The sequence below is a fragment of the Trachemys scripta genome, chromosome 9 (genome assembly GCF_013100865.1).
Source record: "Trachemys scripta elegans isolate TJP31775 chromosome 9, CAS_Tse_1.0, whole genome shotgun sequence".
In the NCBI taxonomy this organism is placed as follows: domain Eukaryota; kingdom Metazoa; phylum Chordata; order Testudines; family Emydidae; genus Trachemys; species Trachemys scripta.
Window position 1 is genome coordinate 36365589 of NC_048306.1, and position 27894 is coordinate 36393482.

At 42.0% G+C, this 27894-nt stretch overlaps 1 protein-coding gene across 4 annotated transcripts in view; it reads left to right on the forward strand.

Moving 5' to 3' along the window:
• The window catches only part of DIAPH2 (diaphanous related formin 2), an 874039-nt gene that overhangs the window by 436894 nt on the left and 409251 nt on the right, over positions 1–27894 (forward strand). For all 4 annotated transcript variants that reach the window (XM_034781186.1, XM_034781187.1, XM_034781188.1 and 1 more), the window contains one exon: positions 4146–4275. In XM_034781186.1, coding sequence (XP_034637077.1) covers positions 4146–4275 — 130 coding nt within the window. The remainder of the gene's footprint in view (positions 1–4145; positions 4276–27894) is intronic.

Consider the following 27894-nt stretch of genomic DNA (forward strand, 5'->3'; position numbering starts at 1 on the left):
CCCCCGGGGGGGTTCCTGCAGTGGATGCATGCGGGTGGCGGTCCCCGTGTGCCCCCTGGCTTCCCCCTCACCATGTTCGGCCTCTGCGGCTCCCGGGAGTGCGAGCTGCCGCCGCCGCCCCTCCTGGAGCGGGCTCAGGGCCCCGTGCCCCGGCGGCTCACACTACTGGGAGCTGCAGAACCCGAGCGCAGTGAGGGGGGAGCCAGGGGGTGCGACTGTTGCCGGTCTGGGGTCCCGGCCACCGACCCCGCTCAGCCTCCTGCCGGCCTGGGGTTCCGTTGCCGACTCCTGCATTATAACATGGCCAAATCAAAGCCAGTTTTTACTGGAACATTCAAAAAGTATCTCTCATCTGTGATGATCAGTTCCCAGCCAAATTCCTACTTTGACTTTAAAAACATATATTACTAATATTGCACTAGAGCAATGAGATAGGGAGGTCATAGATTCGATTTTATTTAAACTTAGCTTAAAAATGGCTGTGCTATTTTTTTCTGATCGGGGTCAAAAATCACTCTCTGGCAAAGACAAGAATTTCAGCCTAAGAGAAGAAAAGTTCTGAGAGACTGAAAACAGGCCTTAGAATGGAAACCATTAGGAAACTGCATGTTACTAATGTTCCAGTCATACTGATAATTACTTGTTTGTTTCAGTTCTTTCCTAGTTGTTTAGAAAATGTTTAATAAATTGTCACTGAAATTAAAGTACTGGTTTTTGTCTTATTGCTTTCCTGTTGCTGGTAACCAGTTGGATTACCTATAGTTAAGGCAACGATTGAGTCACAGAGGTTGTGAAAGTCCCAGAATTAGTGACTTCCAGCGACCTCCATGACTTCAGTTTGTGGTGGTTGGGAGCTGCAGGGTCCCTGTTGTCTGTGGGGGCAGGGAGCTGCAGGGTATCCCTGGTGCCTCTGGTGGCCCCCTGGAGCTCCAAGCCCACGGATGGTGGGGTACCCCACAGCTCCCGGCTGCCATGGGTGGTGGGGGAACACCGAGCTCCCAGAGCTCCAGGTGGCAAGGTACCCTGCAGCCTCTGGCTGACATGGAAGGTGGGGGCACCCCACGGCTCCTGGCCCCCAAGGGCAGCAGGGAATCCCTGGAGCTGCAGGTGGCAGGGGTACCCTGCAGCCCCCAGCTGCTGCAGGCGGCTCCAAGCCCCTGCATAGTTGCCCCACTTCCAGCGGTGTGGGGATCCGCACATCCCTATTTCGTTAGGGATATTTTTAGTAAAAGTCACAGACAGGTCACGGCTTCCATGACTTTTTCTTTTTTGCCCATGGCCTGTCTGTGACTTTTACTAAAAATATCCAAGACACAATCCTAGCCGTACCTCTGAAGCATAAAACAGAACACTGAAGATAATAGAGACAATGGCATAAATGTACCCATTGTGGAATGCCAGTCAGTCGAGTTCCACTCAGGATTAATTCACCCAACTTAGACGTTTTTCCTTTGTAGGACTTCAGGACTGAGTTTCATGTTGTTTTATTTTGTGGGTCTTAACTTGTTAAATAGTAACAATTATAAAGGAAAACCCACCTGAAAATAATATTTGTTTGATATGTTCTTTGCTCTGTTACCTAACTGTTATAAGTGCCTTGAAGAAGTTCCATTAAATAAAGATATTATTTCGTGAGCCCAGTATACAGTGCAAAAGGCAAAGATTAACTTCATTAAATCAGTCTTTTCACTGTTTCCATCTGAGCAGCAGGAGTGCCTAGACAAGTAGATTTCACTGCATGCTTTCTTTTTTGCTGTCATTGGCAATCCTTAAATTATTTTCGGTCACCCCAATAACACTTAACAGAACTCAGTTGATCAGCTTTGTGAAACACAGTACTGTCCAAGATTTTTAACAGTAAGGGAATATAGGAAGGTATTTAAGTAGTCCAGTAAAATACCAATACAGACTTAGTATAATATTTTTATTAGTGCCTCAGAACACAGCTCTGCTAGTCTGAAGGGAAGAGAAATTTTTGGCCATTTGAATTACCTCAATTTTACTTATTCTGTGATGTTGCAACACAGAAAAATAAACCTTTCTTTTCTTGTTAAAGCCTTTGAAGAAATAATTAAACTTAGTTTACTTTTAAAATTTAGTAGCTAAGGAACTGAATTTAGTGTTTTTTTTTTTTTTTTTTTTTTAAGAAATTGAAAAAAACTAAAAACGTTTGTGTATATGGTGCAGTAATACATTAAAACCTGATTTATACTGCATACCATTACTGAATATTTTTTGGTCTTTAATAACCAAATCAGTATGAATTAAATTGCTTTCTAATTGCCTAAACATCCTATATTTTTAAAAGCCTGTTTATGGAGTGTACTCATTCTTAACCGGGTAAATCCTTAAAGCTGAAAGGCCTGCATTAAAATGAATATCAATGGGGCAAGCCTGTCATCTGAGGATTATAGAATTATAACTTCTAACAATTTACAGAATAAGACAACAAACTGGAGATTTTGTGCACATATTTATGCATTCTTTTAAAATAAATCCTTGATTTCATTTGCAGGATATGCTGTAGCTTAGTCTGTATTAGACAAAGCACTAGATGTCAAGGTGGGTTAAAAAGCATTTACAAATTCATCTTGATAGTAATGCTCATCTACAAAAAAAAGTCTCTGAAAATAGTTATGTGCATTCTGTATCTGCATTATTCTGTGCTCTTAGTATCCTTGCAAGTAAGTAATAATTACATCCCCTATATCGGCCAAATCTAAAATAAATACACACAAACACAGTTGAGTTATACCTGCGTGGGTGGGATACGGAGAGACAAGGTAGGTGACATAATAACTTCCATTGGACCAACTTCTGGTGGTGAGAGAGACAAACTTTCAAGCTTACACAGAGCTAGCTCTTCTTCAGGTCTGAGAAGTGTACTCAGTGTGTCACAGCTAAATAGAAGGTGGAACAGACTGTGTAGCATAAATATTTGTAGTTGTATGTAGTGGTCAGAGGGTTATAGATTGTGAGACTTTTGTGAATGATGTTTTGTTTCTTGCATTTTTAGAGGAAGTAGATGCCACTGTTACATTTTGCTTCCCTTTTCTTCACATTGTAGAGTTAACAAAATTTTGCCATCTGAAATGTAATCTTTCATTGTTGGGTGAAATACAGAAACTCTGAGCTGAGACTCAAATGCATCATCTGATGATTCCATTGGATCCTTAAGGTTCTTCATTAGACATCCAAACACACACATATGGGAATTAGCATGGGGGTTGGCCCCCAAATCAGTGGTTATCTGGAAATTTGGAGAGAGGCTATGTCCCCCACTTGTTCTCATTGAGTCTGAAGAATCCCCAGGAAGCTCCTGTAGAGACATTTCCATGGGAGAGCAGAAAGCATGATGAGATATTCATACTACTCCCTCTCTCATTCTCCTGCTAGCCAGCCAGTCTGGATCTCCTGGGCTTTTCACCTCTCTTTTTGCAGAAGAGGGTGGGGGCATTGGGAGGGGCTGTTTAGTTCTTAATTTTAAACGTTCTGTCAAAGACCAACCAAATAGGTTATGAAACACTAATATAATTCAACCTTGATTGATTGATTAATTATGTATTGGATTTTGCTTAAATGAGTAATTGGGATTTATGATGGAAGAAGCTCCATTAACCTCCCTCTTGAGAGTTTAAAAAAGCAAACATAGATTAGGGGGCACTGTGTCCCAGAATACACGCAGCAGAAGAATTGCTTTAGGAGTTGGAATTCATTTAGAAAGGTGAATTGAATAACTTATTCAATTTCTAACAATATTTTAACTTCTAGAGTGACAGTATTGCAACATTCAGTCCCCCCCTTAATGTGGATCATCTCCGCACTTCATACTGAGTATAACTGACATTGAAACGGATGTGCAAAACCACACCTCTCTGTATTCTAAAAAAAATTAAAGATTTATGGAGTTTGGATTCTACATGATCAACATTGTTTTAGAAACCACACCAAGTTTAATTTAAAAAGAAATGCTTTGGAGAATTGTAGGAATTGTTAATTTCATTCACAAGTTGGCAACATAGATAACTTTCACTAAAATCTGTAATTAAGTGAATTAAAATAAATCTGAAAGTAGATTTAAGAAAACAGCTTTATAAAGCTAAATAATACATTATTTCCTTATTTCTTTGCTCTGCTCTTTGCAGATTAGAGATACTAAATCATCAGATCAAAAAACAACACTCTTGCATTTTCTGGTTGAAATCTGCGAAGAGAATTATCGGGACATCTTAAAATTCACAGATGAACTGGAACACGTTGAGAGTGCAAGCAAAGGTAAGCATATAGATCAGATACCTAGAGTAGTTTTTATCTGTATTGGTATGGAATGCTCTCAGGACATTTAATTTTAGATTGTAGGATTATGTAATCTCTAAACATTAATAATCCTCATGGATTTTTCTTCTTCCGGTTGTTTATTGACCTGGGAAAAGGTACAGGGAGTGGTTGCTTTGAAGTGGTGTGAGGTACCACAGCACATTACAGTCAAGTACTTTGAACTTCACACAAGGGGTTTTGTAACATCAGCCTCCCAATAATGTTCAGCTCCCCATTAACGGTTTTAAAGACTTGCTTTATTGTTCACATCTGTAATTACAACAATCACAATAATATAGTCAAATCTCCCTAAATCATTATCTAATTCAAATTGCAAGGAAACCAAGACATCTTCATTTTAAGACAGGACAGTCAGTCAAGTCTTCAGAAGTATAAAAATTCCTCAAATTAGTATCATTGGACATTTTGAAGGATTTTCGCATGACTGTTTGGATAGATGATGACTGGGGATTTGAAACCAAAATACAGTTTTACTGGTCAGGTCTTTACCCATGTATTCATTCACATTGTCAGGTTTTTTATTCAGACAAATACTGCCTATATTTTTGAATGCTAATGTTATTGACGAACAAGTAACAACAAAACACTTCAGTCTCTGCTCGGAGGTAACTACTATAATTGGTGTTACACATTTACAGATATTTTGTTCCATGTTACAAGTCTGTGATTTTTGATGCTATAATCAAGGAAACAATATGGGCTACCAAAGACTTAGTACAGAGATTTTTTTTGTTGTATTTTGCATTGTTCAGTATTATCAAACTAGTAAGTATCTGTGCTTCAAAAAGATACCAGAATACAAAAAGGCTGAGCTTATGTGCGCTATCATTTTCCCAGTAAAACAAATAAAAATACAGGTCAATTGTCGTTTGTAGAATTTATTTAATTAAGAAACAATTTCCACTGGAACTAAATAAAAAAAGCTCACATTTAGTCCAGCATCTTTAAACAATTTATCTTTACAAAACGTAAATGTTAGGTCACTTGCCTGGTTTTTAAATAGCACAATTGTCCTGAAAGATCTCTTGCACCCTTTAAATACTGGGTCAAATTCTGAGGTGCGGTAATCCAGTGGAAGTTTGTTTGAGGAAAAAACTGAGTGAGGAACTCACAGCTTGACCCTTACTGAATCTGTCTTTTATGTTAATACCCAATATTATCATAATTTAACATGAAAACTATTCCAACCGTTAAATAAGGAACATTTAAAATTGTAACCTGCCACTATGGGGCCCAATTGTGCAAACCTTTCTGCATTTATGTAATGTAACTCATATCTGTCAGTGCTGGTAAGAGTGGGCCATAACGTTGTGCTAAAAACAAATATTCAAGAAACCTTCATGAGGCTAAGTCTCAATGAATGTCATTTAGGTTTTTAAGTTACTTTTGGAAATTTTACCCTTTATCCCAATGTTTGGCAGAGAATAAAAGCCACCTCTAATTCTTTTTCACATAGTAGGTATTGTACTGCCATCAATTAATATTGTTTTAAAGTTGCTTACAGTGGTGTCAAAAGTTTGATCTGTTTAAAGTGTGGGGAACAACTGTTCGTTTGCTTTTTATTTTTCTTATTTCAAATATCAATGTAGTAAATGTGGATAAACAGTGATGTATTAATGGTGACAATTGGTGAGCATGTACCTTTCTGGGCACTAGCACTTCTACACAGAATTAAAGATTCCAATTAAAATACTGATATCACAGTCATAGGTGTGCTTTAGACCTCTTTTAGTTCCTGTCAAGTACACAGGTTTTGCTACTTTCCCCCCGTATTGCCTTGCAGTGGTAGACTGGATCTTCGGGCTGCAGCTTTTCTGTTTACCAGCTATGTTAACCCAACAGGCCCAACTCTCTTCACAGTGGTGTTCTGGCACCACTGCAGTACTGTGCTCTACACTCCTCCCCGACCATAGCTTGGGGGCAGGGTTAGAAAGCAGCCTGGGGGCAGGGCTGATTATAGTGACTCAAAACCAGCATCTTCAAACAAAGTATGATTTATTCATGGAAAGATACACAGTATGCAGAGTAAAAAGCCAATAAAGGTTTATGCTCATATTTCTCTTTGCCTAAACTTTAATCTTTCTTTGCAAGCTTTGGTACGTTCTGTTCAGTCCAACTACTTCCATCTCTGGGTTGGTGATAGAGTGCCTGTTTGCTGTAGTTTCTGTGCATCTTCCTCAGTGTGTCTCTGTCAGCCCCTAGAACAGCCGCTGACAACCCACTCAAGTTCCCCACCCCATCCCCTCACACTTCTTACCTAGACCACCATCATTACGATTTTAGTAACCCCTTGGATCCCAGGTTTCTGGAAAGAGAACTTGCCAGCCTGGTTGGAGTGAGGGAAGGTATTCCCCAATTCATAGTTTCATATTGTTTCCTTAAGTATCCTTGGTATTCTCTAGACTGTACCTTATCTTTTCCAATATTTTGTTCCCTTCCTAACAACCTTTTTTGATTGAATTCCTTGCAGTGAGGCAGAATAATAGCAAACTGGTAAAGTGAAGTGCCTAAAATATTTATAAAAAAAATACACATAATTCCCTCGTTTGCCACAATAAGCAAAATAAAGCTAAACATAAAACATAGTGTGCCATGCCAAAAGCCCTCTGAAGTGTAAATGATCTGATCAGGTACACTCACAATAACAGTGCTTCTTCCATCTTTATTCTATTCTTTTGTTTACTTAAATTGGGTCTTGCACTGGGTAGTCTCAACATTTTCCTCCCCTCCCCCCAATAAAATTGTTTATTCTTGTATGCATGTGTTAAATTTCAAGATAAAAATATTGCCTTTGTCTGTATGTTCATTGCCATATTAATACTTTGTTTAATTTCATTGTTATGGATGTGTGTGATCTTTGATTCTTATATCTTATTAGTGCTGCCTGATAACTTAGTGTTTGGTGAATTTTATTATTGGCCATTCTGTCCCCTTTAAATATTTTTTGCCCTTAATTCTTGGCTGTACAATTTTTCATACAGAGCTTCTTTAAAACCTGCATGAGACCAGATTTGCAGTCTCACTCTGAGTACAATCTCTACTACATTTGGAAATTGCCCAGTAGTTATTGATATCCATAGATCTCCAGTACCAATCTTGCCACACAATCACTGAATATGTTCAGCACTTAAAGGAAATAAGTAATTAGTGGGGGTCAAGAGTTTGTTAAAGAATGTGGGTTTTTTATCCCCCCCCCCTTTCTTGTTTCTTATGTTTTGGAAACAACTTCCCATGTTCTTTCTGGAGATATCATATTTATGCTGATTTTTCTTTGTTTCTAAATATGTGGATGTTTATATAAGAACTTGGCATCAGATTTCTCCAAATATGTCATGTGTAAAACCCAAATTGTTAAATTTTCATTAGTGATTGTGTCTTACAAAAGTCTTAACCCTTCAATACTTTACAAAATGCTATTATAAAGAATAAATGTACCATGACCTTAAATATTAGTAGTTCTTCGAGTGATTGCTCATGTGTATTCCACAGTAGGTGTGCATGCTCGCCACGTGCACCAGTGCCGGAAAATTTTCCTTAGCAGTACCGTAGTGGGGGAGCCCCGCTGTGACCCCTGGAGTGGCGCCTCTATATTGTACTATAAGGGGCGCTGCGCGCTCCCCCCACCCTCAGTTCCTTCTTGCCGCCAGTGAAGGTAGTTGGAACTTTGTGCTCGAGCTTTGCTGTAGCACCTCTAGCCGTAGTGGTACTATTCTTCGACCGTAGATAGTTTCTCTAGTTAGTGGCCGGGCTTGGGGCATGTCCCGTGCCCCAAGCATCAAGTTGTGCGACTCCTGTTCTCAATTCCATGCCCAGAAGAGATCCACACTCTCAGTGTCTTTGCTGTCTGGGCGAGACTCACATAAGTGAGCGTTGCAAAATTTGCAAATGGTTCAAGCCTCGGACGAAGCGTGAATGAGATATCCGTCTCTGGGCTCTACTCATGCAGTCGGCATTGGGCCTGGCACCGGCGCGCCGACCTGACCTGGTGCTGGGCATCGCGTCCTCGGCGCGGAGCGAGGGCCGATTGACCAGTCGGCACTGCTCCCCGGCTAAGAAGCAAGGGAAGACCCAGCGGCGCCGAGACAAGGATAGGGGTGAGGCCGGACCCAAGTTGTGTAGCCCACGATCCCCATCGGGACCTAGACCTCCGACTTGAGCTGAGCGGAGTAGTCTCGTCCCATCCGCGCGTGCCTCTCCTCTGGTAAGGACACCGTGGATGCCGGAAGCAGCACAGGCAGTGTGTGACATCCTTGTCCTTCTGGTGCCGGGCACGCCACCTGAGTCGGGTCCCCGGTTCCAAAGGAAGCCGCCACTGGGCGCTCACCAACCATCTCCAGCCAGATCCGAGGTGGAGATGCCTGCCCGTTCCGAGGGTCCTTCCATAGCCCACGACAGACCTCTACTCCGTCGGCCAGGTAGCCTGAGAGCAAGTCTCCGGAGGCCTCCATTGCTCAGAGGGGCTGCAGGCACCGTGATAGAAGGTGTCGACACTCCTCTTCCAGCCGGAGTGATAGGACGTAGTTCCTGCCACTCGTATTCGAGTGTTAGCCAAGACAGATGCCATACTCTGAGCGCATCCCGAGTGTCACTGGTACCAAGGCGTCGTACTCAAGGTCACCAGAGGGATTCCAGAGACAGTACCTCCGACATATACATGTCGTCGTTGTCGAGGTCCAAATCCCGAGGTCGGCGCCGACAGGGCCGGGACAGGTCCAGCCACTCGTAAGGCACCGTACGTTCATTGGTGACCCCAGCCTCGGTTCCCTGCTGTCCCTCCCCGGGCCACATTACCCCTCAAGAGCAAGTGGCTCTGCTAGGACCCCATACGGGCCAGTGGCAAGGGGCGCCCTTGCAAGGACAGTGGTGCCAATGGGCACCGTGACCCCAAGCGCCCGCACAGGCGAGACCCCATTCTGTGGCAGGGGCATCCCAGGTCCATTTGGCGTACCCGTCTTGGCACCGGGATCAGTCCTCAGGCACTGCACCCCCGGCACCGCACCCAGGCCTGGATTTGGGGTTTGAGCCGTCGGTACTGCCCAAGGCCCTGGAGGCAGCATCTGATGAATCTATTGGCACCGGATGAATCTATAGCGGCGCCGCCCCCTATCTCTCAGGAGGACTTTAAGGCTCATCAAGCGCTTCTTAGATGGGTGGCCTTGAATCTCCAGCTCCAGGCTGAGGAGATAGAGGAGCCATCAGACACTTTGTTTAATGTCTTGTCCTCCTTGACACCGGGCTGTGTGGCCCTGCCTCTTCACCAGGGGGTAGCCAATATTTCTACTGGACTTTGGCAGACCCCAGCTTCCCTGGTGCCCATTTCTAAGAAGGCGGAGCAGAAGTACTTCGTGCCAGCAAAGGGGCATGAGTACTTGTACACTCATCCAACCCCAAACTTGCTGGTGGTGGAATCCGTTAACCATTGTGAGAGACATGGCCATCCAGCACCCACCCTCAAGGATAAAGACGCCAGGAGACGAGACACCTTCGGGGAAAAAAGGTTTATTCATCGGTAAGCTTCCAGCTAAGGGTGGTGAACCACCAAGTGCTGCTGAGCCGGTATGATTTTAACTTGTGGGGGTCTCTGCCAAAATTCGAGCCTCTTCTCCAAGACAAGGACAAGAGGGAATTCAAAGCCTTAGTCGATGAGGGTGCGGCGGCGGTGAAAGCAGCTCTTCAAGCGGCTTCGAGTGCAGCGGACACAGCGGCCTGTTCGATGGCCTTGGCTATATTCATGCGAAGGGCTTCGTGGCTCTCGCTGTCCGGGCTGTCCGTGGAATCCCAGTCCCTCATGCAGGACCTGCCCTTCGACGGGAAAGCCCTGTTTGTGGACCAAACAGACACTCATCTGCATGGGATGAAAGACTCCCGCACCACCCTGCAGACCCTAGGCCTGTATGTCCCGCCACCCAAGGACAAACCCAGGCCTCAGACCTCGGCTCCCCCAGTTAGGGGCAAATATGAGCCCCCGCCTAAGAGGCCGATGGAGCAGAGGCGTAGATGCCAGCGCCAGTCCCGTTTGGTCCCACGACCTGGCCCCTTGAAGGGCAAGAGGCAGGGGAAGAGGCATTTTTGACTCTTTGCGGGGGCCACTGGGCCTGTTGCCTGGGAAGCCCCCCAGTTAATAAAGTTGGTGCCTGGCAACCGTTTACTGGCCTTCCAAGTGCAATGGTCCCGTATAACTTTGGACCGGTGGGTCCTCATTACCATCTCCAAGGGGTACATGTTGCAGTTTGCCTCGCCCCCTCCCCACCATCCTCCGTCCCGGGAGGTCCCTGGAGACCCGGAGCACACCCTCCTTCTAAACCAGGAGGTGGCGTGCCTCCTCACTCTGGGCGCGGTGGAGAGGGTACCTTGGGAATTCCAGGGCAAGGGGTTTTTCTCCTGGTATTTCCTGATCCCGAAGGCGAAAGGCGGGCTCAGGCCCATCCTCGACCTGGGGTATTTCAACCAGTTTCTGCTCCGTTGCAAGTTCCGTATGGTGTCCCTGTTCTCTATTATTCTGTCCCTAGACCCGGGGGATTGGTTCGCGGCCCTGGACCACCAGGATGCGTATTTTCACATGCATATTTTCGAGGGTCACAGGCGCTTCCTCCGTTTCCTGGTGAGGCATGACTACTACCGGTTTACGGTCCTTCCCTTTGGCCTCTCTATTGCCCCCAGGGTTTTTACAAAATGCATGGCAGTGGTGGCAGCCCACCTCAGGCAGAACAGGCTGCAAATCTTTCCCTACCTGGACGATTGGTTGCTCAAGGGCAAGTCTCGATCCCAGGTACAGGCTCAGGTGGAATTCCTCCTGGCCACTTGCAACAGTCTAGGCCTAGTGGTAAACAAGGACAAATCCACATTAGTCCCGGCTCAGCACATACACTTCATAGGGGCGCTGTTAGACTCGGTAGTGGCCGCGGCCTCTCTCCCCCGAGACAGGTTCGAGACGCTCAAAGGTCTCATAGCTTCAGTCACGGCCTTCCCCGTGATGACGGCAAGGGTGTACCGTCAATTCTTAGGCCATATGGCGGCATGCACCTCGGTGGTGTGGCATGCCAGACTCAGGATGCGGCCCCTTCAACTTTGGTTGGCCTCCCAATACTCCGAAGCCAGGGACGTCCCGGACAAAGTTGCCCCGCTTCCACCTGCAGTGGTGATCCCTCCTGAGCAATATGTTGCAAGGGATCCCCTTCCGAGAGGCCCCTCCCTCAATACATCTGGTGTCGGACGCCTCAGACCTGGGGTGGGGAGCCCACGTGGGGAGCTTCCAGACCCAGGGCAGATGGTCGACCTTGGACTTGTCCCTGCACATAAATGTCAGGGAACTCAGGGCGGTGCGCCTGGCCTGTATAGCTTTCCACCGGTATCTATGGGGGAAGATGGTCAGAGTCCTCACGGACAATACGACCGCGATGTATTACATCAACAGGCAAGGGAGCATGAGGTCCTCGGCCTTGTGCCAGGAAGCCCTAGACCTGTGGGAGTTCTGTATAGCCCACAACATCTCCTTGAGGGCTTTTCACCTACCCGGCACGCGGAATACGCGAGCTGATCGCCTGAGCAGGGTTTTCTTCCAACAGCACGAGTGGTCACTTCCCAGGGAGGTTGTCCGGCAGCTCTTCCTAGAGTGGGGCACTCCCCAGGTGGATCTTTTTGCCACCATTCAGAATCACTCTGCCCTCAGTTCTGCTCAAGGGAGGATGGGGCGAAGGAGCGATATCAGACGCGTTCCTGATTCTATGGTCAGGTTGCCTGTTCTACGTCTTCCCGCCCGTCCCCTGATAGGCAAGGTCCTACAGAAAGTGAAGACAGACGCGTGAAGGGTTATCCTGATAGCGCCGGATTGGGCCCATCAACATTGGTACGGGGCTCTCCTACAACTCCTAGAGGCCCCTCCGCGCAGACTACCGCTCTGACCGGCTCTCCTCTCACAGGAAAGAGGATCCCTCTTCTACCCTAACCTGGCCGTGCTTCACTTGACAGCGTGACTGCTCCATGGTTAGATGAGGAAGATGGGAGGTGCTCTGAGGACGTTAGGCAAGTCCTGCTGGAGAGCGGGAAGCCATCCATAGGGCGAATCTACCTGGCCAAATGGTATTGGTTTCCCACATGGGCGAGGGAGAGGGGCTCCTCCCCTTCATCCGCGTCGCCCCAGCTCATCCTTGATTACCTACTGTCCCTTATGACCCAAGGGCTGGCGCCTGCCTCAGTCAGGGTACACTTAGCAGCAATTTTGGCTTTCCACCCTCCGGTGTCTGGTCAGTCGGTATTTTCCCACCACATGACTTCCCAGTTTTTAAAAGGTCTGGATTGGGCATTTCCTTACGTCAGACCCCTGGTCCTGCTCTGGGACCTGAACCTAGTCCTCTCCTGCCTCACAGGCCCCCTCTTTGAACTCTTGGCCACGTGTTCCTGGTCCCACTTATCATGGAAGGTGTTGTTCCTGTTGGCTATCACCTCAGTCCGCCAGGTCTCGGAGATTAAGGCCCTGATCTCTGATCCCCCGTATACGTCTTCCATAGGGACATGGTACGGCTCCGCCCGCATCCGGCCTTTCTACCGAAGGTAGTCTTGGCTTTTCACATGGATCAGGACATCTTCCTACCAGTTCTCTGTCCTAAGCCCCATTCCTCCAATGAGGAACGACGCCTACACGTGCTAAATGTGCGTAGAACGCTGGCTTTTTACCTAGACCGGACCAGGCCATTCCGGAAATCCCGTCAGCTTTTCATTTCATCAGCCGAGCGCATGAGGGGGCAACAGGTTTCCACCCAGCGGATCTCCCTCTGGATCACCTCGTGCATATGCACGTGTTACAACCTGGCAGGGGTTCCTCCGCCTCTTATAGTGAAGGCTCATTCGACGAGAGCTCAGGCCTCATTGGCTGCCTAAGTGGCTCATGTCCCTATCCAGGACATCTGTAGGGCTGCTACGTGGTCCTCTGTCCCCACCTTCTCATCGCACTATGCGATCGTCTCCCAAACGCAGGATGACGCCGGGTTTGGTAGGGCGGTACTGTGCTCTGGTAACCCTTAACTCCTACCCACCTCCATCAGGTATAGCTTGGAGTCACCTACTGTGGAATACACATGAGCAATCACTCGTAGAAGAAAGGACAGTTACCTGTTCTGTAACTGGCGTTCTTCGAGATGTGTTGCTCAGATGTATTTCACATCCCGCCCTCCTTCCCCTCTGTCGGAGTTGTCTGGCAAGAAGGAACTGAGGGTGGGGGGAGCGCGCAGCGCCCCTTATAGCGCAATATAGAGGCGCCACTCCAGGGGTCACAGCGGGGCTCCCCCACTACGGGTACTGCTAAGGGAAAAACTTCCGGCATCAGTGCACATGGCGAGCACGCACACCTACCATGGAATACATCTGAGCAACACATCTCGAAGAATGCCAGTTACAGAACAGGTAACTGTCCTTTTCTGGTGTAAGTATTTAACTAAACATGAGTTAGATCAGGAGAGAACTTGATCCCTTACTGTATGTTTATCTTGCGCTGGGGGGTGTGGGGGAGGCAGTACATGAAATGGGCATGGGGGAATAGTATAAATTCCCAATTTGATTTACTTTAAAATTATTATATTCTGATTATGAAAATTACTTCTTGAGAAATTCTATATATAGAATATAGGCAATAGCAACATCATCTATATGACCATATATAATTTGGCTGTGCTGCTGCACAGTCTGTCTGACATAATTCTGTTCATCCATCGACCGAAAATGTTAAAAGTTTATTAAATCTTTACAACTTTAGTGGTTCTCATGACAAACAATGTGGAGTTGTGAAATAATGTTGGCTTGATTTGCATAAGAAGTACTGTTTTCTATAAGAAACAAAAATTAAAAGCTGAAAACTTAGATAACCTTGTATTTTAAACCCCTTTTTATTTTATTGCCAGCCACTGTGGTCTTTATAATGGATTGGTCTAACTGTCTCCTTAACTATTTATTATCTGTATTACAGTTAAACTTAATATACTTCACAAAAATTAATTTAGGGTTTATACAGTGTCTGGTTTGAGAGCACTGAGAACTGAAATCCCATACATCCATGGAAGAGATGGAACATTAGCAATGATTGTGCAAGGTTTCCAACACCACTGTATTGAAATGTATTAACCCTGGCCCATAGGGACCATACTTAGGGCTTTTAATGCTTAGAGAGTAATTCATTCTCCATATTTCATATGAACCTTGAGATCTAATGACTATACTGGAAGAATTCCAGTTATTCACAATGAGGTTGTGGGCATGTGTTAGGAAATGTACTGGAATCCAGAATTCACTAATTAATAAATGTACATAGAGACACAGGAATTGCCATACTGGATCAGAACCAAGGGGTCTCTTTGGTCCATGACCTTGTCTCTGACCGTGTTCAGCACTAGATACTTTAAAGGGGAGATTAAGAAACCAATTAGTAGAATGGTGTGGGTAATTCTCCGCGCCCCCCGCCCCCCACTTTAGAACTCCATCTTAATCTTTAATAGCTAAAGATTGGCTTAAACCTTGCAGCATAAGGGTCAATATTCCTTCCAGAATTTGTCAACATTAACTATAGCAACTCTGCATATTCTTGTTATCCAGTCACTTTTTGAATTTGCTAAACTATTGGCCCCTACACCATCCTGCTTCCTGTGATAATGAATTTCATGGTCGTGTTTTTTGAAAACATATTGCCTTGTATCAGTTTTTAAATTGTCACCTTTTCAATTCATTGAATGTCCCCCTGTTTTTGTATTATGGGACAGTGAGATCAGAATTTCTTGATCTTCCTTTTCTATTCATTCTATACTGTATTCATTATTATGAAGTAATTCATTATTTTATTGTATCCCGTTATTTGTGTCCTAACAATCACTATCTTTTATTTTCTTTCCATATGAGAGTTTATACCCCTAATAATTCTGGTTGCCCTTCTCTAAACCCCTCTAATTTTGCAATAAAATATGTAAAGTATTCTTAAACAGTTATCTTAGTCTTACAGAATCAAAAGCTGCTGTCATCGTGAGTTTTGAATTACATACTTTTTGGCCATTCAGATATTTAAACTGACATCTGCTAAAGGCAGTGTCTCCTATATACTAAACTTTTAGAATCCATAGTAAATATGGTTCATACTCTTGGAAGATCTGGAATTTATGTTATAAAAATTAGTCACAGTACATAGCAATATCATGAAAACTGTCTAGTGGGTTGTATTCATAGTGCTTCAGGGGAAATATTGCATACATTTCTTTACTTCAGTAGTGTACAAGCTGATAGCCCAGAAAGCTTCCAAGTAAACTGGTCACTGTCCATATTAACTCTAATATTAAAGAAAACTCACTCACTCACTCACTTTCCACAATCCAGGGTAGGCAAGGTGATTTTTAAACAAATACAGTAGGCAGTGTTCTATGTCCTAACGCAACCTAGCCAAGAGATTACCATTTTCTTACAACAGTGTTCATTTTACTATAGCCTGCTGTTATTTGTTAGCAACTTTTTTGCATCAATTACAGATTCTAATAAAATGTGAAAAATGCTGCCATAGAAAGCTACCAATTTTGTATTATCAATTCAGAACTTGTACTGTAGTTACAGGGGAATCAAAGGAGAGTTATATGTTTGACTAATGTCTTGCACCCTTTTTGCATACAAAAGATGAATCTTACAACAACAAAAATCCATTTGGGCTGAGTTTCTAAATCTGGAAATGAGGGTTTAGAAAAGGGCTAAGGGAGTCTTAACTATAACCACTAGCACACTTTAATATGCTGTATATATGTTTTACTTACTAATATTAGTCATGTTATGTAACAATTACACATTGCATTGATTAAGAATAGCCACCTCTGTCAAAACGCATTCAGGTGTTAGATGCAAAAAGCATGTTTTCTTCATAAATTATCATTTTGTTTTCTTCCTTCTGCATTTGCTGTGCCTATATTGAGACAACAGCTTTCAGTGGGGAGTTCTGATTAAAACTCTTGGCCCAGTGTAGCCCTCTATGATCTGTTCTGTAGTAAGTGTGGTTTCGAAGAAAAAATATGGTAACAGTGTATAGTGCATTTTAGTGAAGTACATTTGATTACGTTTTTAGTGCTAGTTGTTGGAAAAGTAGAAGAACTGCAGCTTTTGTCTGATTGAGAAAGCTAATTAGGGGCATGCTGGGAAGAGCACTCACTCAGTGAGTGAGTGAGTTCAAAGCATGAGTGAGACAGAAACAATATGTTTGTATATCAAATTCTGTTCAACTTTCATCTGCATGTATATATCACACCTCTGCAGAGCACTGATCCCCCAAGGTGCTCAAATGCAGATGAAATAGAAGCAAGAACAGGTCCATGATTCATCTTTGTCTGCATACAATGCACAGTCTGTATGACACAATAACTTGAAAAAGTGAAAGAGAAGACTTTCTGCAGTCAGGGTGGTGGGACGACGTTTTTGGAAAGTGATGGGTACTAGCAGTATTTCAACATTATTAAAACTGTTCTCTCAAATTTGTGAAGCCATGTTATACTGACAAGTGCTCATAAGAGTTCTGTGAAAAGGTGCTTGAAAAATTCCATGTCCGCTCGAATTCTCTTGCATTTCTTCTAGTAGCTCCTGAAACCTTCTTATGTTTCTTGATCTTGTCATCCTATGGGGATTTATCTGAGTTCTCTCATATCCCACTGACAGAGTTTCAGATCGTTATTGAAATACAGCATCTTATCCTGTATCTGCATTCCTTAGGAGAGGATCTGTGTCAGTGTGCTCTAGGGCCAAGAAGCACAGATAGTTTATAATGCTTTATGCCCAGTACATTCTGAGTTTTGTGGACAAAATTTTAACTTCTTACCAATTGCCTGTGGTTATTTTGAGGGGATTTCCTTTAGCTATTGGCAGAGGACATGAAAAGGCTTTTTTGATGTACAGTAGAACCTCAGAGTTACAAACACCTTGGGAATGGAGGTTGTTAGTAACTCTGAAATGTTCGTACTCATTATGGTTGTTCTTTCAAAAGTTTACAACTGAATGTTGACTTAATACAGCTTTGAAACTTTACTATGCGGAAGAAAGATGCTGCTTTTAACAATCTTAATTTAAATGAAACGAGCACAGAAACAGTTTCCTTGTTTTGTTAAATCTTTTTTATACTTTCCCTTAATTTTTTTAATAGTGTACATTTAAAGTTTTGGGGGTTTTTTTTGCGTGGGGAGGGGGCGGGGGTTTGCACTTGCCTGTGCTGCTGCCTGACTGCGTACTTCGTACTTCTGGTTCCAAATCAGGTTCTGGTTCCTCAGAGTTGTCTCCCTCTAACTATGGTTTGGATACATCCATTGTGATACTTTGCGGGGTTAACTGGAGTGTTAATCGCTAACACCTACTTACACCTTGAAGGAGTCTTGTCTGTGCCCACCGGGGGTAGTTCGCCCAGAGCTACTGGCTGCAGGCGACACAAGTGCTCCACTCTAAGTTACTGTAAGGCCTGCTCTCACACTCTGCAGGATAGCAATGTACATACCCTGCTTTGTTACACTCGAGGGCCCAATCCCTTGTGTTCAGGTTACCTTCAATGTACGCCAATGCACTGTTTCCCTGGAAGCACTGTACCATAGTTCACCAGCCTCCCCTCAATTCAACACTCTCTTTGGCACAAGCACTTGATTGTGTCTGTAGTAAAAACCAAATATAAATATATTTAACACAGTTTAAGATAAAGATCCAAAATAGATGAAGGTAAAATAATTGGAAAACAAAGTTACTGAATATAAAAATCAATCTAGAGCCTGTACTTATTGACAGGTTCCTTCCCAGACCAGTACAGGACGCACCCAAAGGTCAATCCTTACAGCATATGTCCAGTCCAGACAACATTTCATGAGATGCTTGTGCTGGTAGACCATCACCTCCATAATGGATACCAGCTTGTCCCCTTTCTTCTTCTCTTAGACAGTCCAAGACTTTTTTTTATCTCTTTTTATAATAAGAGCATTAAACTAACTTCAGCTGAGCCCTGAATAGGGTCTCCTATTCAGAGTTTTTCCTTGGCATCCTTTTATTTTCATAAATACTCAGGCCTGCATTGCCTTTAATGCAATATAGTGATGTCTAGCTGAGTTTGCATAGAGCCTTGAACAATAGCTTTAGCAGATGTTAACATCACCACTCATCTTAATGAAGAACCAAGAACGCCCGGTGGCAATAATTGAAATGTTAACATTGTTAAATATTACACTTTTTTGATCAAATAATGTGGAAAAAGCAAGGAGAGAAATAACCTTCTGAAGACGTACAGTTTATTGTGAAAGATAGTTCAGAGCAGTGCCATGAATGGGTGGCACTTAGTAGATATTACCACTTTTCTAATACTATTGTATTTCTGATTTCTGTAGTAAAGAACAGAATTATCAGACACATAGATGAACATGATACGTTGGGAAGAGTCAAAACTGCTTTTGTAAAGGGAAACTATATCTCACCAACCTATTAGAATTCTTTGAGGAGGGTCAGTAAACACGTGAACAAGGGTGATTGAGTGGATATAGTTTACTTGGATTTTCTGAAAGCTTTTGACAGTGTCCCTCATCAAAGACTGTTAAGCAAAGTAAAGCAAAGTCATGGGATGAGAGGGAAGGTCCTCTCATGGATCAGTGACTGGTTAAAACATAGGAAATAAAGGTTAAGAATAAACAGTTTTCACAGCTGAGAGAAGTAAATAGTGAATAGATTAAGAATATGTAGATTAAGAACAAGAAGATTAAGAATAGCATAAGAACATAGGAACATGTAATAAATTAAAGGACAGTACATTTAGGACAAATAAATGAACTACTAATTACACTGGGTATAGTAAACCTGTACAGTTCTCTGCCACAGGAGGTAATTCAGACACATGCTGTAGCTGGATTTTCCAAAAGGTAGGATAATTCCATGACTGCTAAAACATGTAGACATGCAAGGTGAGACAATCAAGGTCATCAAACATCAGACCGTATACTGATTACCTGCCAGGAACAGGGATTGATGATTTGCATTTTATGAATTTTGAGATTGGGAAGCTTATTTGGAGTTTGCATCGGGGATGTGAAGCCCAAAGCTTATGCAACAGAAAGCTTAGAGGACCCGTGTGCAAATCTAGCTTTCTAGAATATTTCAAATGTTGTAATAATGTTATGTTTAATTGTTCAACCACAAGAATAAAAATTACCACATTTACAGTCATAGATATTATAGATATTAGAGTAGATATAGACGTGTATCATTTTAGAGAGAGAATTAATAATTAATCTAACGCTGAAATAGAGCTGTTTCTGGAATGGAACACCACGGTCATTCTATTCCACCAGTATTATGCAACTGTTTTTAGGAGGGGAAACTACACAGGGAAATTTAAGTGTGAAGAATTTAATTACTGGAGATTGAATTTTTCTGTTACATTTGGTTAAAAATAAAATGCTTGTGAAATGACTTGGGCTATTCTAGTAGCCACAAATATTTCAGACTTCATCTAACGTGTGGTATCTTTATCATAGCGCTACCCTAACTTTGTAATTACTGACTGAGGGAAGAATGCTACCTATAAAAAGGGCTCATCTGAGGTAGCATCTGGAAATTTCTTGGCGGAATCACATTCTGCTTCTAACCAGGCCTGACCTTTGCTTTAGTTATATCTGGAGAGATCACAGCCTGAGATGGAGGGGCTGCAAGCTATTTCTGCATAAAAACAAAATTAATATTTTTACTTGGTAATTTATATAAATATAAATATACTTTAGATAGAGAGGGGAGGGGGGTGATCCGGATAACTACAGGCCCGTTAGTTTGACATCCGTAGTATGCAAGGTCTTGGGGAAAAAATTTGAAGGAGAAAGTAGTTAAGGACATTGAGGTCAATAGTAATTGGGACAAAATACAACTTGGTTTTACAGAAGGTAAAGGTTTAGATCATGCCAAACCAACCTGATCTCCTTCTTTGATGTATGTTTTAGACAAAGGAAACACAGTGGATCTAATTTACCTCGATTTCATTAAGGCATTTGATATGGTTCCACATGGGGAATTACTAGCTAAATTGGAAAAGATGGGGATTAATATGAAAATTGAAAGGTGGATAAGGAACTGGTTAAAGGGGAGACTACAACGGGTCATACTGAAAGGTGAACTGTCAGGCTGGAGGGATGATACTAGTGGAGTTCCTCAGGGATTGGTTTTGGGACCAATCTTATTTAATCTTTTTATTACTGACCTTGGCACAAAGAGTGGGAATGTGCTAATGTGTGTGCTTGTGTGAGGATGACACAAAGCTGGGAGGTATTGCCAATACAGAGAAGGATCGGGGTATCACACAGGAAGATCTGGATGACCTTGTAAACTGGAGTAATAGGATGAAATTTAATAGTGAAAAGTGCAAGGTCATGCATTTAGGGATTAATAACAAGAATTTTTGTTATAAGTTGGGGACGCATCAGTTGGACGTAACGGGAAGAGAAGGACCTCGGAGTATTGGTTGATCACAGGATGACTATGAGCCGCCAGTGTGATATGGCCGTGAAAAAAGCTAATGCAGTCTTCGGATACATCACGTGAGGTATTTCCAGTAGAGATAAGGAGGAGTTAGTACCGTTATACAAGGCACTGGTGAGACCTCATCTGGAATACTTTGTGCAGTTCTGGTCTCCCATGTTTAAGAAGGATGAATTCAAACTGGGAAAGGTACAGAGAAGGGCTACTAGGATGATCCGAGGAATGGAAAACCTGTCTTATGAAAGGAGACTCAAAGAGCTTGGCTTGTTTAGCCTAACCAAAAGAAGGTTGAGGGGAGATATGATTGCCCTCTATAAATATATCAGAGGGATAAATACCAGGGAGGGAGAAGAATTATTTAAGTTCAGTACCAATGTGGACACAAGAACAAATGGATATAAACTGGCCATCAGGAAGTTTAGACTTGAAATTAGATGAAGGTTTCTAACCATCGGAGGAGTGAAGTTCTGGAACAGCCTTCCAAGAGGAGCAGTGGAGGCAAAAGACATATCTGGCGTCAAGACTAAGCTTGATAAGTTTATGGAGGGGATGGTATGATGGGATAGCCTAATTTTGGAAATTAATTGATCTTTGACTATTAGCGGTAAATATGCCCAATAGCCTGTGATGGGATGTTAGATGGGGTGGGATCTGAGTTACTACAGAGAATTCTTTCCCGGGTTTCTGGCTGCTGAGTCTTGCCCACATGCTCAGGGTTTAGCTGATCACCATATTTGGGGTCGGGAAGGAATTTTCGAGGGCAGATTGGCAGAGGCCCTGGGGGTTTTTCACCTTCCTCTGCAACGTGGGGCACGGGTCACTTGCTGGAGGATTCTCTGCACCTGGAAGTCTTTAAACCACAAGTTGAGGACTTCAATAGCTCAGACATAGGTTAGCGGTTTGATACAGGAGTGGGTGGGTGAGATTCTGTGGCCTGCGTTGTGGAGGAGGTCAGACTAGATCATAATGGTCCTTTCTGACCTTAAAGTCTATGAGTCTATAATAGATTACTACTTTACTAACCAACAGAAGGCCACTTGCTTTGCAGAGCAGTTTTCTATATGTGTGCTGCTCTAAAATGGTGGCATTAAAAACAATTTCCTTTGATCTGATTATGTAACCTTATATATGTGTGTTGAAGTGTAAAAAATAGATTGTTAATTTTGGTGAAGTGAAGGACTGATTATATTTTTGTGTGTATTGGGGCAGGCATTGTAATAAATATAAAAAGTGTCTTTAAAAAAAAAAAACAACTCAGTGTACCCCAGTTTTCAAATGTAGCACCTCTGCTTCTGTAATTCTAGAATTGTAATTTATTCCAGAAGTTGGCACTGGTATTTTGAGATTAATTAGAACTGAGACCAGACTTTCTTCATGTCAATGGAATCTGTATGTTGTGACCTACTTCAGCAATGAAGAATAAATATTGTTAGTCCCTTTTAAAAATTAAAAAGGTGAGACTTGGTTCTTTTGTCATCCAGAAGATACCTTATCAGAATTTTCTTACCCTGTTGACTACGCTTATCCCTCTCTCTCTCTCTCTCAACAAAAAACAAAACCTCACTTTGCTCAACCCTCGCAGTTGTATAATTGAGGAACAACATTTCTTACCATGAATAGTTAGTATTTTTATGGACGTTTATTTTTTGGAACCAACTATTGATGTGGAGAGTCCTATTAACAAGGGATGTCACTTACGATTTTAGCAGCATACTCCAAATTGCTTCTGTAAAGGTGAGATGATTCCTCTCTCCCAGGCCCTTTTCTTGCTTCTGGCATGAATATGGAAAGGGTAAAATTAACTCTTGCTCAGAAGAACTTATGCCAACACTATATGTCACTTAATTTCCATAGAGGCAGTTGTTCAAAACTACCCTGTGTAACCTTTTTATCCCATAGGAGGGATTTGGATTCATTCCAAATACACCATCATGGAAGTAGTTTTGAGGCCAGGCTAGAAGAATGACATTTAAAAAGTCAGGGTATCAGTTTAGAGCATTTTTTTTTTAACTTGGCTTTGTTTCAAATTAGACCATAACCAAAGTTTTCAGAATTGCCCTCAGGACCCTACCTGTGATTTGATGAAAGTTCATTAAACCCAAGATGTTTTTACAAAACATTTTAGATTCAGTGACTGATTAAACAGAATTTTGTTGGAACATTTCTGACCAGATCTAGAGGGCCATCAGATTCAGGACTGTATGGATACGATGGCTCAAAACCCCTGAAGTAGGGCAGTAAATCCATAGGCCTGAGTATCTAATAAAAGGCTGCATTGCAACCCCATCATCTAGCAGGGCTGAAATGTATCTCTGCGCACAAAGATTGGTTGTTTGGGGTTCGTGTAGATAGGACAAGAAGATTAATTTCACCTTTAATTAATAATGAAAAAATCGAACTGTGTTGTGTGTGGCAGGCATATATATTTTAGCTACATGATGATAGCCTCTGACTGCTGTGTTTTACAATTATGACAACATATGTCAATGCATTATACAAATTGTTTAGAAAACCCCCAAAATATCCTTTACAACCTTTTTTTAATTAGTTAAACTGTGGTATAAAATAAGGCCTACTCTTTGACTGAGTTAAATTATGACATTATTGGACAATTAAACCATTGATAACTACCTTAAATTAATCTTTCTCTTTTGCACTAATACCTAAAACTATCACCCCAAAAGAAGTGTACATTGAGGGATGTCTTTTCAGAGGTAGCCTTTAAAGCATAGCAGTTACTTTCTAAAATAATAATAAGTAACTTATCTCATTATTGTTAGTATTGTTCAGAAACTACAGTCTTCCCATGTACTTCCTTGCACGTAATGAAGGAAATACCTTGGTCATTGCAAAGGCATGTGTTATCTAACTAAATATGCTTAGTCATCTAAATCCCCATGCTTCAATCAGCTCCAGATTGATTGACCTCCGTACCTGACCTCAGTGGGGCTCCATGTGGGTACAGTGATTTCCCCCCCAAAGCACTCGCTGTGGCATCAGGGCTTAAAGTGACTTTCTGGTCTTTAAGGCTATCCTGTGTGTGGTTTTCATATTTGTATGTATGTGTACAGGTATATGCTAAAATAATGTGTGGCTGGTGGCATTTATTCAGGTTCTGTTTGTGATGTATAAAGAGCATACCCCAGGTTGCCATTTGTAGTAGGAAGAGATTTCACTATTCACCATAATTGATTGCCTTTTTAATTCCTGTATTATCAGGGTATTTGTGATGGCCTTTTGTAGAGGTACACCATTGTCTGTAGTAACTATGTGTTTTTATATCTAAGCAGATCCATTGATAGCCACAAACTTCCTGAGAACTAGAAGCACAGACAGTCCTCTCACTTTCACTGTACCTAGTAAAAGTATTAGTCCTCTGGTCATCTTTTCCATTAGGCAATACCTTATAAAAACCTCAATTTCTTATTCATATACAGTATATTTAGGGTTGCATTTTAAGCTTAAGACAAGTGTTTCGCTGTAGTTATTATCTTTGATGTTGAAAATTTTTTGATACACCTATGTAATTTATTTTCTAGAGATTAATTTTTAAGATTAATCTATCTTTTCTTTATAAAAATTCTCTTTACAAAGCTTTACTGGTTTACTAGACATGTTTGATAAATCCTTTATTGGTTTTCTCCTGTGGCTAACACTTTTACTTGCAGCTTTGAGGATTTTTACAGTTTGATTTAAAACCTCTAGTGTTTTATAGGTCGGCTCAAGGGATTAAACCAAAAAGGGTTAGTAAAGTTTAATTAAAACCATTGCATCTGATAGAAAAAAGCATATTAATGGATGTGAAGTCACTATTAATCCAAAGGTTTTGCATAAATCTGAAAAGGGTTTCACTTCAGTTAAATTTGTTCCATTCGACAAGATAAAAGCTGGTTAAGTTTCCTATAAACAGCTTTAACTTCTTATAAACAGCATAAATTATTGTAAATTTTAATGACCAAAACCACATTTGAGCTGTTCTATACTTTGACTTGCAAAGGAGATTTTTTTGGCATAATGAATGGTATTTGTACAACTTGCTTCAAACATTTCATGCTGTAATTTTTGTTTAAATATAATTGGTCATCTGTTCCATCATGTGTGACTTTTCATTGTCCCAGACTAGTTAGCATGATTTGTGTGGAGGAGGATACTTTTGCACTTTTTATAATTTAATGTGTTTTTGTCATTTAGTGAGATTCGGAGTAATAGAATGACGTCAAACATAAAATCATTCAGATCACTCAGCCGCACATACAAATTGGAGGAGTGGAATTTATGCTTGTGTGAATTTCAAATAAAAGCTAAGGGATTATCGTTTTGATGGTGTAAAACAGCAGTAGTTGTCATGGCCTAATACTTTAGATTTGTCTTTGCTGTTTTTAGACAGGTAACTACCCTGCAGATTGAGCTACACATAAAACCTAACCATATAAAAATACGTACAGGATTTCCTACATTTGGCTTTCTTCCTTGCTAATCACCAGTGGATATGGTATTTTTTTCTCTGTCCTAAGCAAAATAAAAGAAATAAGGCTCAACTATTTTAATAGCACAGAAATAATTTTCATTCAGAAGAGAGAAATCAAGATTGGGGGGGGGGAAACAGAATTCACTCATTTAAAGACTAAACTGATGATAAAACATGAGTTGAATAGAAATTAGATTTTAATATGAAAAAGGTCAGCAGGATTAGGAGAGCAAGTCATGCATTTCCTAAAATCGCCAATCATCTGCTTTTAGCTGGTAGCAAAATCCTTGATCTTTTTAAAGTTGGAAAACCTACCTCAAGATTTTTGAAAAACAAAAACAAACTAAGAAGCAGTTTTATGCACCTTTTCTGGAAAATATAAGCAGAAGTCAAAATAACTAATGACTTAGAGATAATTGCATATGTGTTATTTGAGCAGGAAATAGGACTTTGTATCTTCATAGAAACTTGTTATTTTGACATTTTCATATCATTTTGTATTTTTGGGAGACAAGATATGTCACATGGTAAGAAATTATATGCCAGTGACAAGCTTTATCCTTTTACTGTTCATTTCCAGAAATGAACAATTAAGTTTTTGAAATGATATACTTTTTTTATACTAAAAAATATTTTAGTGCCAGATGGCCTGCATCATACATACTTTCAACCTTAAATGTGTATTATTTAACTTCAGATTTCTTAAAATGAACATCAAAAATTTAAATTGTGTTGATGTATGAGGACTACAGTGAGGAGCCTTGATCTGGATGAACCTAGATCTTTGGGGTTGTCATAGTGAGGTTTCTCTACTATGGCTTTGAACAGCACAGGAAATCTATAGGAAATGTAGAGGGGTGAAAGTTATGTCTGGTGGATATGTGAGTAGTGAATGGTGCAGGGGGCTTTATCTTCATATAAAATTTTGAGCATTTAAAATGTAGATTCAAATTTTTAAATGTTTTAAAGCTTAATGTGGAAAAATAGATTCAGGCTCCTCTTCCACTTCTGCTATTCCTTTTTCCTTTTAGCTGCTTCCAAGTTCTCTATCTGCTGCCCCTGTGCCATGTCCCTGCTGCAACCCATTCCGAGATCAGACCCCGTACTCTCATATAATCAACTATCCTCATTCCACTGTCCCCTTACTATTGGCTGGTCCACACTGGGGGCGGGGGAGCGATCTAGGAAACGCAACTTCAGCTACGAGAATAGCTAAGTTTACTTACTGCGGGTCCACGTGGCGCAGGCAAGCTCCCTTGTCGACAGCGCTTCCTCCTCTCAGCGAGCAGGAGTTCCGCAGTCGACAGGGGAGCGCTTCTGGGATTGATTTATCGCGTCCAGATGAGATGCGATAAATCGATCCCAGAAGATCGATCTCTACCCGCCGAATCAGGCGGGTAGTGTGAACCTAGCCTATGTCCCTTCCTAAACTCCTTTTCCTTCACATTTTCCCCATCTTAGTGTTCATGAGCTATTGTAAGGTAAAAACACAGTGAAGACCAGACACTTTAGTTTTAAAACCCCTCGTGGAGCGGTAGAGGGCTGTTTACTTTGCAATAAAACGAATATGCCTGGTCTTCACTATGTTTTTTACCTCAGGGTGGATCATGCATGTTAGTTTTTATGTGGCGCAAATGCCAGATACCCAGCAGTTCTCAAACTGTGTGTCAGGACCCCAAAGTGGGTTGGCTTAGACTTGCTGGGTCCCAGGACCAAAGCCCGAAAGCTTCAGCCCTGGGCATCTGGACTCAGGTTACAGGCCCACTGCCTGGGGCTGAAGCCCTTGCGTCTCCCCCCACCCCAAGGCTCAGGCTGGCTCAGGCTTCAGTCACCCATCCTGGGGTCACAGCGTAATTTTTATTGTCCAAAGTGGGTCATGGTGCAATGAAGTTTGAGAATTGTTGAGATAAAGTAACCAAGATCTATGATTTTAAATTTAACCTTCTTTAGGAAAAACTCATTTTCTGTAGGCTAACTGGTTTCCAGTGAAATGTGTTTTTTTTACAGCTTACAATAAAAACCACAGCACATGCATACAAAGTTTGGTGAGTTTTGTTTTGTTTGTTTGTAGTATCAAAAGAAATAATGTTCATATTTCTATTTTGATTTCTCTATTGTCTTTCTTTATATTGTTATTGAAATCTAAAAAATGATAAATACAATGAAGAAAAAACACTGTTCAGAAAAGCAGCTCTTGCAAAGTTATTACTTCGACTGTGTAGAAAATGAGGGAAGTGTATCTTTTCCCTATGAGGATTTACAGTGTATTTCTTCACACATAAATATCTTCCATCTTCTCCCCTCCCTCAATTAGTAACCATTACCTGAATTTGTGTCTGTTAGGTTGTGATGCTTTAGGGTTCAACCCAGACCAGTAAGAGGTTGTTACCACTTGCTCTGCAACTTTGAGTGCCTTAAATGCTATGCTGCTGTGGCTCACAGCCCTCATACCAGCAGCCAGCCACACAAGAATACAGGTCACAGCCTGGCTTTCACCAGCCAGTTACTTTTGCAGAATGATCCCAAAGCCCTCCTAATCCCAAATTTTGCCAAAACTATCTATCAATATGACAATAGGTTGAGGTCCCAGATTTGAG